General features: G+C 37.6%; 1 protein-coding gene across 3 annotated transcripts in view; it reads right to left on the bottom strand.

Moving 5' to 3' along the window:
• The window catches only part of LOC114240187 (uncharacterized), a 321,109-nt gene that overhangs the window by 40,808 nt on the left and 259,921 nt on the right, over positions 1-20,380 (bottom strand). For all 3 annotated transcript variants that reach the window (XM_089736651.1, XM_089736653.1, XM_089736652.1), the window contains exons 6-8: positions 12,105-12,272; positions 10,763-10,879; positions 10,015-10,192 (exon numbers count right to left, since the gene is read on the bottom strand). In XM_089736651.1, coding sequence (XP_089592777.1) covers positions 10,015-10,192; positions 10,763-10,879; positions 12,105-12,272 — 463 coding nt within the window. The remainder of the gene's footprint in view (positions 1-10,014; positions 10,193-10,762; positions 10,880-12,104; positions 12,273-20,380) is intronic.

Genomic DNA, 20,380 nt, shown 5'->3' with positions numbered 1-20,380 from the left:
AAGATGCAAAGATCCGTCGTCCGCATATCTCAGATAACTGATCTTTACTCCGCCTATATACCGTGGACCGCCAAGAGAACAAACAAATCTGTCCTCGAGCAACTTCGTATAGAAACGAGACTGTCGACGATTTGCTACCAGAAGGTTCTTGGTTATTTTGGTCATATTGCTCGGCGGCTACCAGACAACCTTGAAAGATTGATTGTGGTGGGCAAGGTGGAAGGGAAAATACCCGCCGGCCGGCCACCAAACCGTTGGTCGGATCATATAACTGCGATCACTGGACTCTCTGTTGCGAACGTCCTGAGAGAAGCCGAAAACCGAAGCAAATGGAAGCTGAGGGTACAAAGAGCCACGAAGGGCTTTCAAGGACACGACCTTCAGGAATGAAGTATTCGACTAAGAAGAGGACCTCTTGTGAGTCCACACGAGTATCCGCCGTCCTGCCTATTTTGAAGCAGCAATGCATTTCGGTTTGAAGAGTGGGGCAGCCGTTGTAACTATATTGAGACCTTAGAACTCATATCTCAAGGTGCAATAATAAATAAAAAATAATTGTATGAGACCCCGCGATGGTATCAAAGGTATCAGGCAGTCACCAAAGCTTCTAGTCATGACAATATTAACACTGTCATCCACCTTGAAATTACTGTAAATAATCGACGTCGCCCTAAATACGTCATCACCGATCCTCCCGATCCATCAATGATATTTTTAGGTACCGCTGAACCCATCACTGGCGACGAAGGGCTCGCATACTAACACATAGATAGACACAGCCCACTGAGTTTCTCGTCGGATCTTCTCAGTGGGCCGAGTTTCCGATCCAGTGGTAGATTCTACGAAATACTGCTCTTGCTAGAGCCACTGCTAGCCGTACTTCCGTTTTGAGCCCCGAGAGCTCACCTAGACGCTAGGGTAAAACTGAAATAGCCTCTCAAGGCTATCGGCATAGGTAGGTAAAAAGAAACTACTATGAACTACACTTTAAAATTAGAACGCAGTAAATTTCCGTATAAATAGATAGGAGAAAAACTGTTTTCTAATATCAAACAAATACAAACAATCTATCACGATCATTCATTCCACTACCATTCCATTTTAGCTTCATTTAAACGACAGTATAAAATTGTTTGGGTGCCAAATATGAGCATTGACTCAAAAACATCTTTTAAAACTAAGATCGTGTCAAAGGTGAATGGAAAGGAGTATGTTGGGCGTGACACTACAAGACGGCAAAAGAGCAGCAGATATTCAAATTTTCTCGTTGTTTATTTCTGATAGCAATATTTTATCCTACTATCTTTTTACGTAATTTAGAGTATTGTTGCTAGTAAAATATTTTACGTACCGACTTATAATGATATGAATAACAATTTTTTTCAATGGCCAATTTTCCTATTCATCTACTTAATCGTTTTTCTAATTGGACATCTTTTGATGTCTATCATTTAATTTGCTAATATATGTCAAACCATTGTTCAGTATTAGCAATAAAGGCTATACGTTACATAAAATTGTATAACTCTTTAACATTATTGCTTACGTTTAACGCGTCGACGGCGGAAACATATATGTGCATATATGTAATACAAACATTCATGTATTGCGACACATATATTACGAGCGGTAACTATTGTCTGTATTACGAATGGCCGGAACGTGAAAATTGTTTTTTTTTTTTTGTTAAATATTCGTAGAAGCGCTCCGGTAGTCGTTTGGGGGTTAAACGAATTTTTATGGCTTGTAAATCATTTTGGTGATGATATTGTATCGGTGTATAGCTTTTTTTTTTCGGTGTTATATTTGCCGAAATCCGAATAAGCGGTTCAGCACAATCAAATGAAAATGATGTAACATATTTTATGACGAGTTGATCTGTGAGACTTCTCTTTAAACTAGAGGTCCCGCGGTGGTCGAAATTCGACTATAATTAATTGGAATTGTAAGTTTGTACACTATTATGGTTGTATTTTATACTTCTATATTCACGAATTTCACCAAGACTACACTATAAGAAATATTATCAAAGACAAACCATATTCTATTCTCAATTTGACAACAGACGTCAAGAACAAAAGTTTGACAATAAATAGTATGCACGCGTGTGTGCGTCAAATACATGGTATGTAGTGTGTGTAATGTTTTCTTTATTTATTTAATGTATCTTTTATGCATTATTTTAAAAAAATATTAGCATTGTGCACTTCTTCTCTATATTCTCTATAAGTGTGGAAATTTTCATACTCCTCCGTTCGCGCAATTTTCTTAAAAAGGGATACAAAGTTGTTGCTTCACGTATTAATATAAAGATATAAATGCCGTTCATATTGAAATGCCTATTTAAGGTCAGAAGATTTTAATGGTAATTATCTAAGCCTCTAATTATAGACCCATTCAAACTATCCTCTGGCTTGAAGGGTCAGACAGCCATTGTACCTACGTTTCAAATTGGGCAACAGCTTTGTCGCGGTGATGTTTATGGACTCTTACAATTAAATGAAAGTGAGTTTCCTATCGTTGGGTATTGATAAATGAATGAATGATATGTTGATATCTAATGTTAAAAGTAACAGTTTATGGGATTATTTTTAATTTCGCACACAAGGTAAGACCTTGATGTTTCTTTAGTTAATTTTTTATTGTTGTATTATTGGTATTTCACTGTTTTAGTGGCTTAGATGATGAGGCTAGAAAGTGGTATACCCTAAACTTCACTACATGCATATTGTCACTCATTACAAGTTAACATTCATAGTATATTATTTTATAATATTCATAGTACATTTATATATTAATGCGTGAAGCAAAAACTTTATATCCCTTTTTACAAATATTGCGCTAAGGGAGGAGTATGAAATTTACCACACTTATAGAGAACATAGAGAATGAGTGCAGATAATGTTAATATTATTTTTTTAATTAAGCATAAAAATACAAGAAATCAATAAAAAAAACATTACACGGTTTCTTTTTACAATAAAATCATTTTTTCTTACACCATTCTTAATTCAAATTTATTAAAATTTATTTTCTATTTTTTAGTTGGATTTCAACTTTATCTCTTTTTTTTTTTAAATATTGAATTGTCATCGTTCCTCAATAAGCATACCAAATTTCGTTATATACATACGTATGTAGCTAATAAGAGCGTATTAAAACCAATATTGTTAATACATCCAAAATATCATTAATCTTTTTAAAACCCCCATTACAATATGCAGATGCAAACCGTCTAAATCACAATTATATTAAACAATTTATTCGTTAACAAAGGGCTAAATGATATTCATTAACCTAAAACAATGTTAGAATTAGAATAAACGTTACACGGAATGAGTGCCGCCCTCCCAGGTTAATTTCGGAGCGGTTAAATAAGAAATATCTTTATTAAAAAGCTTTGTTTTGTAATTAGGGGGGCGTTTCGGGCCGGCCCAACATTAGCGTAATAGCGCTAATGGGCAAAGAGATGGACCGTAGTGATGGGGTGAATATCTATCGATAAGTTTGTTAGTATCGCTTTGTTTGGTTTGGCGGCCTCGTCGTCCGTGGTTGTAGGATCCTCGTATGTCCTAGATGCCCAGGTAGGCTTTCCTATTGATAAATTAGCACTGCAGCTTACAGACATGGTTACGTGAACGCGGCTATCCATCTTGTGAATAAGTTTACCAGTGAACTAGTTAAAATCAGTTAAACCACAAAACATGCTTCACGAAATTCAGTTTCTCCTACCATTGGGTGTTCATAATTTGCTGTACCACCAAATAATACCACCAAAATAAAATATTTTTAATATCACGAATTAGTTAATTGCTTTGCATGTTTATCGAGTCGACATAGTCGAGTATTATGAAGATTATTGAAGGATATAATTTTTTTCGCGTTTTCAGTTTTCATATTGTGAAAATAGATATTTTAAATAAAAGTTATCGATAGTTAATCGTTAATATCGATACACTTTTTCGCAGCACAAAAAGCTTAAAGCGTCCAAAATTATTTGTCGTAAAGAAACGAAAAGCCATAATTCTCGTTAATTATTGTTTAATTGTTACTTTTCGGTTTTTTTTACGAACATCTTAATACTAATATTTGACTTTATTAATTAATTAACACGTTTTTCTACTCTGTGTAAAAGTAAGATTAATTTTGAAAAATACTCTTATTCTTATATTCATATACTCTTTACGATTCTTGGTCAAAGATTTTCAAAACTCATTTTGTATGGAACCTCAGAATTCATTTGAAACTACAATGTGTAATTAGTGAAAACTGTTTTCTATAATTTTACACGAAGACATTTACCTACGTTCTGAGATCAATTTAAGTTACTACTAAGTTTATTTTAGATTAGCTGAGTCCCGCGATGTTACCCGCGGCTATTTCCGTACCGCGGATGATGCCGTGGGGTGAAGCTAGTCTAAAAAATTGGTTGTCTGCAAAGTCGGTTTACTGAGGATAGTTGTACGTGACAACGTCATAAGAAAATACTGATGGAATGGTTTTATTTTTCACTTTTCACTGAACTTCATACTTGACGAAAAGATGTAAATGTATTATTGTATAGCAGCTGTCCACGCGGATGCATCGCTTACTCAAGTAGGAGAGAGACAGATGTCGAACGCCGCCGAACGTGGAGGCCGATTGTGCCTCTTTGTCGCACGTTGCGCGCTCTCGCTTGCACTTCAAGCCTTAAATGGAACGCTTCAGAGCGAGGTGACGCCGCATGAGTCATGTTTTTTCGTGCGTGCGGCAGGCTGCATCGAATTACCTAGTCAGGTCATAAGTATTGTCACACAGTAAAAACTTTTCTTTTAGAATGCTGGCCACAAAAAAGTTTATTGAATTCGAATTTCGAATTGTTCATGAAAATAAAAATGTATACTTTTAGAATTTTACTCATTTTTAAATATGGAGTGGACGCTTAAAGAAGACCGTGTTGCAGTTATTGCGTTGCATCGTTGCGGTTACGCGCCAATTAAAATTTTTAACATACTGAAAATTTTGAATATAACCAAAAGATTCGTTTATCGTACCATCAAACGATACAATGAAGACTCTAGTGTAGATGACAGGTCAAGAAGTGGTCGCCCTTGGTCTGTTAGGACTCCAGCAGTGATAAAAGCTGTGAAGGCGCGAATTCAAAGAAATCCCAAACGTAAGCAGAAACTGTTGGCCCTTCAGATGGGGTTAAGCAGAACCACGGTGAAAAGGGTGTTAAATGAAGACTTAGGGCTTCAGGCATATTGAAGAAAAACAGGACATCGTTTGAATGCTCGTCTAATGGACCTGAGACTGAAGAGATGCCGCGCTTTGTTGAAGCGGTACGCGGGAAAAAAATATCGGGAAATTCTTTTTTCGGATGAAAAATTTTTACCGTAGAAGAGAGCTACAACAAACAAAATGATAAGGTGTATGCACGTTCCAGAGATTTTTGGTACGAACTTTGAGGTTTTTTTTACCTGATTTCGATTAGGTTTTATTGTGCAATTCGCCCGGTGAGTAATATGGGCTCGAAGATATAAAATAGACGTTATAAAACTGAAATCAAGCTGCGAGGAAAAAGGGCTGAACTATAACGCGACAATAAATGCGGTCTCGCACCTTACTGTATGCTGTCAGAGTTATAATTGCATTCGCCGATTTCTGCCGTAAAGCCGTTTCGGTTTGAAGCCGGTGTAACTATACTGAGACCTTAGAACTTATATCTCAAGATGGGTGGCGCATTTACGTTGTAGATGTCTATGGGCTCCAGTGACCACTTAACACCAGGTGAGTTGTGAGCTCGTCCACCCATCTGAGCATAAAAAAGGCGTATCCATATATTCAATTTGGGACCGAACATTGCACAGCAGGCGTACTGTTTAAGCAAGAGACTTAGAACTTATGTCTCGAGGTAGGTGTCTATGGGCTCCGGTAACCACTTAACACCAGGTGGGCTGTGAGCTCGTCCACCCATCTATCCAATAAAAAATAAAAAACGCGCATACTACCCGCCGTATGTTACTGTTACTGTAACAAAAACCTTTCCTGATGCTGTTTAAGTTTTAAACAATTAAGACAAAAAACAGAAATAAAAACATAAAATATATACACAAGCTAATGAACATTAATCAATTGATTTAGAAAATTGTATCCGATATGCAGTACAGTTTATAATTAATAGGGGTATGTTTATTCAGTGCAATTGCATACAGTATATCGAAACGGTTTGGCTTAGCGATTATTTTCGGCTCACCAGGCAAAGACCTTCACAGTTTGTACACGCGAACAGGTTTCAGTTCGTGACACTAGCTCAGATGCGTTAACTTGGATCTATTTCGGTTCACTGTATTTGAATAAGCATACGATAAATGGTTCGATAACAGTTATATTGCAAATGTAAAAGCGGTCCGTAGCGCATTTGGCGTTAAATAAATACCGTAGTCCATGGACATCATAATGCGAGCGAATAAAAAAATAACTATCTCCATATATTATTTTTGTTCACAAACGAAGGTACGTCATTTTGAAACGGTACGAAACATTCAGTAATATTGATTGTCAAACCCGGCAGAAAACGGTAACATATTGTCTTCTCTATGTTGAGAAGAAAAATCCCGTTAAAAAGTCATCTCATAGCTCGTCAATTGTTACAAAAAAATCGGTTAGTAGAAACAGAAGAGAGACAAATGGTAATTAATTTGTTTGTTGATATTTAAGAGAGAAAAAAACAAACAACAAACAAACAGTTGCTACGAAAAGAAAAAAGAAAATTGGTCGACAAACACTGAGGAAAATGGTAATTAACCGTTTTGTTTATCTTAAACAAAAACAAAGGAAAATCGATTGACAAACCCGGGAGAAAATGGTACTTAACTATTATTTCTTACACAGATTGTAATTATATTTCCTAGCGGTGTTTTAGCCAGAAAATTGGTTTATCAAACCACATTTCCTTTGCCAGGATCTTTTATATTACTGACAGAGATATTACGAGAAAATAGGATCGGCTTAGTAATGAGCCCTGTGAAGATACAATTATACGGGACGTAAACATTAAAGTTTTTTTTTTTTCCTTCCTATGATGGGGTAAGCTCACGGAGATCTAACCTGAGGACGTTGCTAACACTAACCCTAGCAAGAGCAGTGCTTCGCCAAATCTACCGCCGAATCGGAAACGCGACCCACTGAGAAGATTTTTTTTTTTTTTTTTTTTTATTGCTTAGATGAGTGGACGAGCTCACAGCCCACCTGGTGTTAAGTGGTTACTGGAGCCCATAGACATCTACAACGTAAATGCGCCACCCACCTTGAGATAGAAGTTCTAAGGTCTCAATTATAGTTACAACGGCTGCCCCACCCTTCAAACCGAAACGCATTACTGCTTCACGGCAGAAATAGGCAGGGTGGTGGTACCTACCCGTGTGGACTCACAAGAGGTCCTACCACCAGTAATTACGCAAATTATAATTTTGCGGGTTTCATTTCTATTACACGATGTTATTCCTTCACCGTGGAAATCAATCGTGAACATTTGTTGAGTACGTATTTCATTACAAAAATTGGTACCCGCCAGCGGGATTCGAACACCGATGCATCGCTAAACACGAATGTACCGGACGTCTTATCCGTTAGGCCACGACGACTTCGCGAGAAACTCAGTGGGCAGTGTCTGAGGGTATCTTTTTCAAGGTACGGTAATACTACGGAAAATACCATAGTTTTTGTTTTTACCAAGCTACGTACAATGTTTGATAAACACGTATTGTTTTTAAATAGGCTTTCACGATTTGTCCTTACGTTTTTTATTGCTTTTATTGCTATTGTTGGTTGCTTATATGGATGGACGAGTTCACTATCCAGCTTTTTTTTACAGTAGGTACATTTATTTTCTATTTTTAGTTGATTTTCGTCAGTGACAAAAACGCACGAAAAAACATGACTCATGCGGCGTTACCTCGCTCTGAGGCGTGCATGTTTTCGTCAAGTATGAAGTTCAGTGAAAAGTGAATGTGGTGTCAATTGTTTATAGCAACGATAATTACGATAATTGAAAAATGAAACCATTCCATCAGTATTTTCTTCTGACGTTATCACGTTCAACTATCGTCAGTAAACCGACTTTACAGACAACCGATTTTTTTAATCTATTATTTTAAACGGTAAGTACATCATAGCATTTAATTTAATTTTTTTTAAACGAGTGAAATGGTTTGAATTTGTGCCTTAGTACTGTGTTATACAATAAGGCATGCTGCAATAGCTATATTAACATGATTGAAATATAATTCAACACTTTCTTTTCTGAAATCATCTCAAAAAGCCGCAATACCGATTTTCTCTATCTTGAAGACAATATTTATATCCTAAGTTATATATAACTTTCATTTCAAAATGTAATAATAGCAATAGTCGCATCAATATTCGCTTCATTTCGATACTACAGAGATAGCTTTATAAGCACGAAATGCAACTCTAGATGCAACGTTACAAGAATGAAATTTCGATAAACGAAATCCGCAAATAAGTTCTGCAAGCGAAATTCGATTTACCTAAAAGGTCCCCCGTTGAAGCTAAAGTTGTGAATTGCATAACTACATAGTTGGTTGCAGTCAATATTTGCGGTGTTGAGTGGAATCCGTTTGTGATCCTCGCATTGAAGCGATGTTTGTATGAGAATATGAAAATATATTTGTACACGACTGTCCCTGAAGGAGTGTAATGCTTATCGAGTGTTTGCAATATTTATAACTACTGATACCATGCAACCCACGCTTTTTTTTACAATAAATTCATTTTTTTTCTTACACTATTTTTAATACATATTTATAAAAAAAAAATGTTTCTATTTTTTAGTAGGATTTTCTATAAAAGCGTATTTTATTAGTTTTCTTAAACTATTATTTATTTTTTATTTTTTAGTTGAATTTCAGTTTTTTTCAATTATTATTTATTCAATTATTTTTTTAATATTGAATTGCCATCGGTCCTTAATAAGTATACCGACTTTCGAGTTAATCCGACGTTTTGAAGGGGATCAAAATCATGTTCAAAGATTCCGTTACGTACTAACATACTAACACATATGTAACGTCTGAAGCTAATAAAAGCGTATTAAAAATTGAAAATTAGAGAAAGTTAAATTCGTTAATGAAATCGTTACTTTTTTGAACGCAAAATTGAAAACAACCCAAAAATTACTTTATCAACACGCAATGTAATATAAAACACGAAAAATACTTTTAAAAAAAACATGATCAATTTATTGACGCGCGCGAGATCCCTCTGCCGCGTCCCTAAGTATTACCGAATTAACTGAGCCGTGACTATGCTGAAAGCTTTCAGCTCATGATTAACACTGAATCCTCTTTAAATACAACGATAAACGAATATTGCACTTAAAATATAGCTGAATGTATTTTGTTTGGTTTTATTAATTAGCCGTTTTGATGAAGTCCAGTGTTTTTATTGAAAAATTAGAAGTTCAACAACTCACACGGTCGAAGTTTCGTTAATAAGTTTTCGTTTAAAGCATTTAGTATTTTGTAGAGAAATAAAAAAGTTTAGCCACATCAATGTCGTTCAATGCAACTCATAGCCAAAATTGACCAATTTAAAAAATATAAATAGTTCTAGGACTAGCACTAAGTTAATTAAAGACATGTGTCCTATAAAGTTATATTGTTCACTTTTAATTGTTTTCGTAGACAGGCAAGCATACAACCCTACTAGTGGTGGGTGGGAATACAACATTTTATGTAGACTCAAAAAAATCCTTGATTTTTACTAATGGTATGGATGGTGTGCCATAAACTTCAGCCAAGGCATAAAATAATTGATAAGACATTCATTAAAATACTGAAATTATCTGAGAAAATTGTTTGGTTTAAAAAATTGATTAAATATTAACCTTTAAATATTATTATAGAGTTTAAGCTTCAATATGGCAGCCCTATAAAGTCTACTCCATCATTCACACGCTATACCCAAATAAACGGATGATAGTCGTTCACAATGGTTTCCATTTCAACATACCTCCAGCGCTGTCTCTAGTGCCAAGTACAGAAGCTATCTGCGGCCGTTCCTCATTGATGACCAGCTCCGCCTGCTCGCTGTAGACGGAGTGGACGCTGGATATGCAGGTCAACCGTAGTTGGCCTCGCTCGAAGCTATCCGGTCTAACCATGAACGACAGTTGGCTTATTGACGCCACCTGATTGAAGAAGAGACAAATTGAAATTATCGCACACACCGTGAGTGATTGTAACAAAATAAATAATAGTTTAAAAAAACTAACTAAATACGCTTTTATAGAAAATCTAACTAAAAATAGAAAATAAATTTTAATAAATTTGCATGGTATCAGTAGCTATAAATATTTTATGAACAGATATGAGTATAAGGGTTATTTTGATAATATCCTGAAAAGCACCCCACGCTTTTTTACAATAACATAATTTTTTCTTACACTATTTTTAATTCAAATTTATTAAAATTTATTTTCTATTTTTTAGTTGGATTTTCTATAAAAGCGTATTTTGTTAGGTTTTTTAAACTATTAGGTATCTATTTTTAATTTTTTTGTTGTTTTCCAATTTTTATCAATATTTTTTTTAATACCGAATTGTCATCGGTCGTAAATAAGTATACCAAATTTTGAGTTGATCCGACGTTTTGAAGAGGGGCAAAATGATGTTCAAAGATTCCATTACAAACATCCATACGTCTGAAGCTAATAAAGCGTATTAATAAAATCGACTCACAATAAATCACAAAAATATACCTTATTCGAAGTTTGTGTAGTGGGTATTTGATCTCCGGTGTCGTCGTCAAAGGAAATGTCAGAGTGACGAGGCGTCGGTAATACGACGCTGTCTTGACTTGGCAGCAACTCGCCATCCTAAAAAACAAATGAAATGTGAAATTTATAAAAATACGTTTTTAGTGATATCTGCCATCTTTAGAAAATTAGACTTTTGAAGTAATCGTGGCCTGAAAGATAAGATATCCAGTGCATTCGTGTTGAGCGATGCACCCGTGTTCGAATCCCACGCGGGTACCAATTTTTATAATGAAATACGTCTTAACGTTCACGATTGACTTCCAGGGTGAAGGAATAACATCGTGTAATAAAAATCAATCCGCAAAATTATAATTTGCGTAATTACTAGGGCCTCTTGTGAGTCCGCACGGATAGGTACCATTTCTTTCGTGAAGCAGTAATGCGTTTCGGTTTGAAGGGTAGGGCAGCCGTTGTAACTATACTGAGACCTTAGAACTCATATCTCAAGGTGGGTGGCGGCATTTATGTTGAGGATGTCTATGTCACTACCCCCAATACTACTACGTACTACGATAATTATAATTGGAAAATGTCTTTCTTTGTCTCCACCTTATCCCACTAGGTGGGGTAGGCACAGCCATTTTTTTATTTTTCATTCTCTTCTACCAGCCGCCATCTCAACACTCACTCCTATCTCTCTCATATCATTATTCACACACTCCATCGGTGTCTTCTTCGGTCGACCTCTTCCCCCTCTACCTCACATAATATTTCCATACATCTCCTAGTCACATGCATCTCCTCTCTACGCACTACATGTCCATATCACGCTAACCGTCCGATCTTTAATTTGACAATCAGCGGGGCTACTTTCACACTTCCTCTATGTGATTAACGTTCACTCTTCCAATGTAAAAATTTGTAATTTGATTTTTTTTTCTCGATAAGAGGATCCTAAATTTTAAATAAGCAACAACCCTATTCCAAGTTACTTTACGGTAGAAATAGGCAAAATCGTGTTTTTGGTATAATCTAATTGTAATTGCATATACTGGTGGTAGGACGTCTTCTGAGTCTGCGCGGCTATGTACCACCACCCTGCCTATTTCTACCGTGAAGCAGTAATGCGTTTCGGTTTGAAGGGCGGGGCAGACGTTGTAACTATATATGAGACCTTAGAACTTATATCTCAAGGTGGGTGGTGCATTTACGTTGTAGATGTCTATGGGCTCGAGCAACCACTTAACACCGGGTGGGCTGTGAGCTCGTCCAACCATGTAAGCAATAAAAAAAAAATCGTGCCCAAAGAAGAATTAATTATTAATCATGTAACAGATTTTACCTGTATAGTATCCACAAAAGGACCAAACGCTTTCCATGGACTGAATATAATGTTAGTGTTTTCTTCCCCGGCTGGAAGATTTCTGGAAGACTGTGGCGTGTCTATCGAAGGAATCAGAACTACTGGGCTGGGCAGGATTCTCTGTTGAATCACAGGCTTGCCTTGGATCTGTGAAGAAAGAAGATTGAAAATTCAAAATTGAAATATGTGGCTTAACAAATATAGAGCTTCGAACAACGCTCCTAGTCTTAAGATTAGGAACGCATGACTAACCTTTTACTATTTCAAAGTCAATTCTTACAATAATGTATATCTGTACTATTATTCAGGAAGTCATGCAAAATTAATATATAAACATCGCACAGAGTCAGTTTTGTACTTGATAATTTATTTCATTTGTAACTAATTGGTATTTAAAACAATAAACTTCAAATACCAAGCGGCGCAGTTTCGTATTTATCGATAAACACTGAATTAACATAGAAATATATAATAAATAATATTATAAAGAGGAAAGATTTGTTTGTTTGTTTGTTTCGAATAGGCTCCGAAACTACTGGACCGATTTGAAAAATTATTTTTCCATTAGAAGCCGACATTGTCCCTGATGAACATAGGCTACTTTAAAAAAAAAAAAAAAAAATATTTTTTTGGTTTCATGTGTGTTTTAATGTTTCCGAAGCGAAGCGAGGGCGGGTCGCTAGTATATAATAAACGGTTAATGTTGGTTTTAAAAATGGTTTCGTGATTATGTAGACTTGGTCCGGTCTTGTGTTCATCATTATGTTTTTTATTTTTTATTGCCTAGATGTGTGGACGTGCTCACAGCCCACCTGGTGTTAAGTGGTTACTGGAGCCCATAGACATCTACAACGTAAATGCGCCACACACCTTGAGATAGAAGTTCTAAGGTCTCAGTATAGTTACAACGGCTGCCCCATCCTTCAAACCGAAACGCATTACTGCTTCACGGCAGAAATAGGCGGGGCGGTGGTACCTACTCGTGCGGACTCACAAGAAGTCTTACCACCAGTAATTATGCAAATAATAATTTTGTGGGTTTGAGTTTTATTACACGATGTTATTCCTTCACCGTGGAAGGCAATTGTGAACAATTGTTAAGTACGTATTTCATTAGAAAATTGGTACCCGCCTGCGGGATTCGAACACCGTTGCATCGCTACGAATGCACCGGACATCTTATCCTTTAGGCCACGACGACTTCAAAGGTATGTTTCAAAGGTGTTGCTATCAGTTCACAGCTCGACATATTCTGTGTCTCGGTTTGTTATTATTATACTTTACTGATGCTTCGATTTGTATTTCTTATGGAACTAAAAAATATAAACTTTTGACAGACACAATAGAGCTTTCTTTTCTCATATAAAGATAAATATCTTAATATAATTGATCTATATATCGTTATGCTTTACATTTGGTGACTTAAAAATAACTGGGCAAGTGAATTAACTTGAAACCTTAATCTAAATCTAAAAATTCATGACATTTCAAATAAAACTCAAAAATTCCTATAGCATGAATTTAATGATGATTTTATGCTATTCTTTAATTCATTGATTGATGCTTAATGTAAAATTTAATATTCACGACGTTTGCTCGATAATATATTTTAAATATATCACTATCGATACGATTTTAATCGAGTATTGACTTCATCACTAAACGCAAAATCAGTCTCTTGTTAATTATTAACGGAATTATCATCGGATGCCTTATAAATTGAAACAGCTCATAAATCCTTGTTCTTGTACAGAGAGATCTTCTATCGTCCTGCAAATAAGCCGGTTTCACCTAAAATATATTAGCAACTATAGCGGAAATCATACGATCGTCCACGATGAATGGGAATAGGATGTCATTATTCTGGAGTTCGTACAATATTGTGGATTTGTATGAATTAAAAACGCTTTCTAATGTTTCATTATATAGACAAACATTATTCTAATTTAGCGTTAGTTATGTATGTACTTATCTTTAAATTAATACGTGAAGCAAAAACTTTGTACCCCTTTTTATGAAAATTTCACTGACGGAGGAGAATGAAATTTTCCAGTTTTAGAAAATACTATTTATTACAATTATTATATACAATTATTGAGAATATATAGATAGAGAAGAAGTGTAGAATGTTTTTTTTTTTAAATAATGCTTAATAACTAAATCAATAAAAAAACATTACTCCGTACGCACGTACGTACGTAACGTACGTGAGCACGTATTTGACACACACAAGCATATAATCTCTTTTGTTTATTGTTAGTCTGTGGTCAAATTGATAATAACTATAGATTAGTATTGTTCATTGTTAGTATAATTTTTGATATCATTTTTTGTTCCATCCCATTTAAAATTTATTTTTTTCCACTCCAATTAACTTAAATTCAATCCAATAATAATAATAATAATAAAGAAGCATTCAAATTAAAACTGGTTAAAGGTTGTGCCATGATAAAAAGGGGCAGATGTATTAAAAAAAAAAAAATGTGTGCAATTCACACGTGGTAGAAGTGAAACCTTCCAAAATTAAAATACAGTTATCCTAAACGTCTTAAGTATATGTAAAATTTTGTCATTAGTAAATAATTGTAAGGTAGCGCCCTCTGTGAATTGATATTTTAATTTCACATATAATCCTAAATTAAAATTCACTTCAAGAGCTTTCATACACACGTTAGTATTAAAAAATCTCACAGATGGCGCTGTATTAAATAGTATGTATATTTCTGTCTCATTCTTTGCTGGCTTCATCCTACACATTTTTGTATTTGTGTCTCTTACCTGTCGTTTTTTCCGTTGCATCCGGTTTGAAATCACAACGATTCTAAAGAAGTTTTCACTTCAAAAAGTATTGTTTGTCATTAATAAATATTATTTGTCTATAGTATAGCCTTGCCGAAATCTGTGATTATAGAAGTAAAGTATTTGTCAAGAGAACCATAATAATGTTCAAACTTTTTTAATTTAAATTAATAAATACGGTCGAATTTGGACTACTGGGCGACCACTAGCTCATATTCATTCATGACCTATGGTTAAAAGGTGAATTCGTTTCGAGTAATCTAAATGTGGAGGTCAAATCCTGTACCAATCTTTCACCAACTTTGTACAAGTATGTACACGGATCTGAATGATGTATGTACACAAATGACTTTCATGAGCTACCTCATCATGAGCCATCAACCACTCGTTGGGAACTCGGAAGCTATGTCCATTGCTGAAGAAGGAGGAGTAACACACTAGTCAAACACTTTCATTTTGAAACATTAGGTAAGGGTGTACCTACTTAACGAAGGATTAATAGTCTATAATAATATTAAGACTGTACAATTTCTGAGTTATCCATTTGGTCACGGATCCAGAAGTGCAATGCATGGTCAAATAGGCTAATTAATTAAAATTTAAAGAGTAAATCTAGGCAACTCAACGTATTTGTATACAAGCGTATATAAACGCGACGCTGACAAGTATCAAATGGCCGATATTACGATCAACTTATTGTTTCCAATTTCTCTGTCACCGCAAAGGCTCATGACATTATTGTCACACGACATTATGATATTTATCACAACTTTCTCTTCGGAGGACTTTGAAATTGTACGCGATTTGTAAAGTTCATTTACATTTTGTCGTTATTATAGTATTAGTTATGACGGACAGGTATATTATTATAAAGCGACTGTATCCTAAAAATAATTAAGAGGCATTTTTATATATATACCACGTTTGTAAAACCAAAAACACATCATAAAAATCTTTTTTTATTTTTTTTGACGAGCTCACAGCCCCCCTTATGTTAAGTGGTTCCCGGAGCCCATAGACATCCACAACGTAAATGCGCCACCCACCTTGAGATATAAGTTCTAAGGTCTCAAGTATAGTGACAACGGCTGCCCCACCCTTCAATCCGAAACGCATTACTACTTCACGGCAGAAACAGGCTGGGTGGTGGTACCCACCCGCGCGGCCTCACAAGAGGTCCTGCCACCAGTAATTACGCAAATTATAATTTTGCGAGTTTCATTTTTATTACACGATGTTCATTTTTATTACACGATCAATCTTTTTCGAGTCAACAAATTCATAGGAGTCTATGAGAAATTTCCTATCATCCAACAAATAATACTTACAGAGCCACCCGCATTCTGACGTTTCACGTGACGTGACAGCCCGCTTGTCAAACGAAACAAAAGGGGGTAAAACTATTGGATTTATCGCTACACACTGCGAAATGTTTTTTGATTAAAAGTTTTTCCCATTTCCATCTGTCATTCAGGCTTCCGTCGAAACTGTGACTGTTATAAGAGTTTATTTTTAATTGAATGGTTTTTATAAATCTTGTTCGCGTTTCAACAAGTCGAAATCTAAGTTGGTCTATACTTTCGGATGTGTCTGTGAAATGGTTACCGGGTACCATAGACTGCAAAACTTGAATGCCTCCGCTCACGACGAAACTTGTGTCAAATTTCGTTTTTTTTTTTTTTTTTATTGCCCTTGTACTTCGACGAGCATACGGCCCACCTGATGGTGAGTGGTTACCGTCGCCCATGGACTTCAGCAATGCCAGGGGCAGAGCCAAGCCGCTGCCTATATTATTGTGAAATGAATGTCTGTCTCTCTCTTCAAACCTGAACGTATCACTGTTTCGTATTAAAATTGACGGGATATTGCTATCCATCCGTACGGGTTCCAATATCCAAGATAGGATTTAGTGAGCACGGAATTAAGGCGTTGTGTAGGGAATTACAGCCATGACACGAATTTAATACGAATCTATATGCGTGTATGTTTGTGTGTGTTTGTTATATTGTTACGAACCATTTTGCGTTTCAGCACAAAAAAAGTTCCCAAAATTTCTTGACAGTAGGTAGACAGATTACTTGTACACTGTCCAAAGTTTGACAAAGCCATCCCTATCAATACTTGTCGAGAAGTTGTTGTTGTTGTTTGAGGAGAAATTCCTTTTTAGACAATTTTTACATTAAATCCTTCGGGCATAATACAATATCAGCATCTTCTTTGTCAAAACCCGCAATGAATGCCAAAATAAAGTTCCCATTTTTTGTATGCACTGGAAGGTGAATATTATAACGGCAACCATTGCCTCGCCCGAATTTGACCAATGTTCCATCAATAGCAAGCAGTCTACAAGGTACGAACCCAATAATATATTATTTCTCTCAGTACAGCTGGAAACACGGTATCACTCACTCAGTACCAAAATGAGCGTGTAACTACTTTATTAGAACAAATAACCTAACTTAAGACAAGTTTTTGATCCACCTGGTTATGGGAGGAGCCTATTGTTTAAGCCTAAGACCAAATAAATTCCATCAGAAAACCCTAAACAGCCAAAATTGACCAGATATTGCGATGTATTGTTTAGTTTGATACCGCAATATTACGTGAACAGTCGGTACACACAAGAGTCTGTCACGTAGCCCAAACTCGAACTTTTCTTCCTTAAGAAATATATTCCTTAAGAATATATCTTGCAATCATTGAATATCACAACTACCTGAGGCAAAAAGACGACTGTACATAAAAGAATAAGACGAAATTAGCAATACAAAGAACTCGTCGGTTCTTGAATAAATTCTCCCAAGCGCTACGCTTGTATCAACTGAAGTACGGTATTGAAAAATTGCTTCGATTATTATGTAGAAAAAATATCAGTAGAACATTGGTAGTAGAGGAAGTTCTCAAATATGCGCTCATTTTGAGCGTACACTGGTATAAGTAAGCTATGAAAATTGTTTAAGTCCCAATATGAGCACTGTGAAAATGAAATCCTGTCTTCTTGTACTAAGGTGGGTACACCTTTTGCACTGTATAGTATGTTTTTTTTATTGCTTAGAATGGATGGACGAGCTCACAGCCTACATGATGTTAAGTGGTTACTAGAACCCATAGACATCTACAACGTAAATGCGCCACCCACCTCGAGATATAAGTTCTAAGGTCTCAGTATAGTTATAACGGCTACCCCACCCTTCGAACCGAAACGCATTACTGCTTCACGGCGGAAATAGGCGGGGTAGTGGTACGTACCCGTGCGGACTCCCATGAGGTCCTACCACCAGTGATGAATGTGGGTTACGGTTAAACTTTGTTGGAGTACTTATTTAAAAAAAACCTTTTTTTTTTATATCTCGGGCCGGGGGCCGAACCTCCTACGAGGTCCCCGCGCCTACGGGGCGCGCGGGGTATGTGAGACTCAACGATCTGCAGGTGTTGAGAGCAGATCGCGGGCCCAAGGATTTTAGGGCCCACCCACTAAACGACTCCCCTGCACTCTTACACCCGACGTCCGATCTCCGTCCGGGGTCAGAACCCGTTCAGAGTAGGGGGGTTCCCGCGGTCAACACTACAACCAGACACGCGGCGCCACCCCGAGGACGCCCGACTGACGGGTCGTCGAGGCGATAGTCGACGACCAACGACGTCAGTCTCCGCGGTACGGCGGCCCTACCAGGCCGCCCGGGCGGTGCCGCTGGTGTTCCGGGATACCCCGCTGGGCCAGAACCAGCCTGCCGGGTCGGAACGCGATACACCGCCGACCGGGTTGCTCTTCAACAGTATGTTCGGCGACGACAGCGACGACGAAAATGCGGACCGTATCGCAGTCCGCAGCCGCCGACGAGCCGTCCCGTCCTCCTGGTGCCAGCGCGCTAGAGTGACGGTAGCGTGCGGCGCAGCCTCAACCCCCTTAGGTCGCCCCGTGACCATCACCGGGAGGAGACTGCCTCCTCATAGGGGCTGGAGCTGGACAAACGCCCTCCTCCGACCCCCGGCCCGACGGCGGCGGCACGGCGCCGAGAGGGAAGAAGAGCTCTCCCTCTCCCGTTCCGCCGCCTCCTTCTGCGAGATGGTGGACTCGCAGAAGTCGAGCATCGCCTGCCAGGACTCGTCGCTGCCGAGCATCATAGCCACGACGGTCGGAAGTGACAAGTCCGGTCCTATTTTTGCAACGAGGACGCGGCGCTGCTCCGCGAAAGCGGGGCAGTACGCGAGCGTGTGCTCCGCCGTGTCCTCGTTGCAGCCACTGCAGTGGTGGCACTTCGGCGTCGGCTCCCTCCGGGCGACGAGGTGCAGGTAGCGACTGAAACAGCCGTGTCCCGTGAGCACCTCACCCAGTCCGAGAGGACCGGGCGGATCGCCTCGACGGTCCGTCGCCCGTAGGCGGGGTCCGCCAGGCGGCGAGACCACGCCTCGAGCACGAAACGCCGAGATTGAAGCTTCCGCGCTCGAACTTCTGCCGAGCCAGGACGCGGCTCCCCCCTGGAGCGGAGATCGCATCACCACGCGTAATCCGCAGCGAGCGCCTCCGCTTCTTTTTTATTTATTTTTTTTATTTTAAAAAAACCTAAGCCAACTGTTCTTAGAGCATCATGAAATGAGGTTCATTCCAAAGTCGGATGGTAAGTAGTAAAAATGTTATACGCAACGTGGATGAACACAAAGGTTCCGAGTGGTAAGGAAGAGCTTTACTCTAGTAATACAGATATAATGATATAAATAATCGAATATATACAAACACATAGTCGACATCGGTCTTCTTAGTTATAGGTATCGCAACATATCTGGCGTATCTTTTCGAGAATTTCTGTATGTGGAAACGGTTGTGTGTGGTTGTCATATTTATGATGTGCAAATAAAGTGTACTTACTCTACTTTATTCTAATATTTACTGGTGGGACCTCTTGAGAGTCCGCGCGGGTAGGTACCACCACCCTGCTTATTTCTGCCGTGAAGCAGTAATGCGTTTCGGTTTGAAAGGTGGGGCAGCCGCTGTAACTATACTTGAGACCTTATAGAACTTATGTCTCAAAGTGGATGGCGCATTTATGTTGTAGATATCTATGGGCTCCAGTAATCACTTAACACCAGGTGGACTGTGAGCTCGTCCACCCACCTAAGCAATAAAATTATAGACCCCATAGGTTATATGCGAACAGGATTATCACCAATAAAACCCCTTCAATATGGAGTCAATTAGAAGCTAACACTTATGGGCCCGCGAGCTGTTGATACTTGAACCGAATAAACAGATGTAATGACATATTTTTTTACATACATAATATTACAGAGAAAAAAACAGTCCTTAATAAATAATAACCAGTGTATCCATAATTCAAATATTCAACAAATTCTCTGTTTATTGATATATTCCGTTCAATCATTTTCATAATTTCCAATAAAAATACTTTGAGGCTTAATATCATATTATGTTTGATAAATGTAATTGATATTCATGT

The sequence above is a fragment of the Bombyx mandarina genome, chromosome 22, assembly GCF_030267445.1.
Source record: "Bombyx mandarina strain Sakado chromosome 22, ASM3026744v2".
Taxonomy (NCBI): domain Eukaryota; kingdom Metazoa; phylum Arthropoda; class Insecta; order Lepidoptera; family Bombycidae; genus Bombyx; species Bombyx mandarina.
This window is presented reverse-complemented; position numbering and strand designations above follow the sequence as displayed.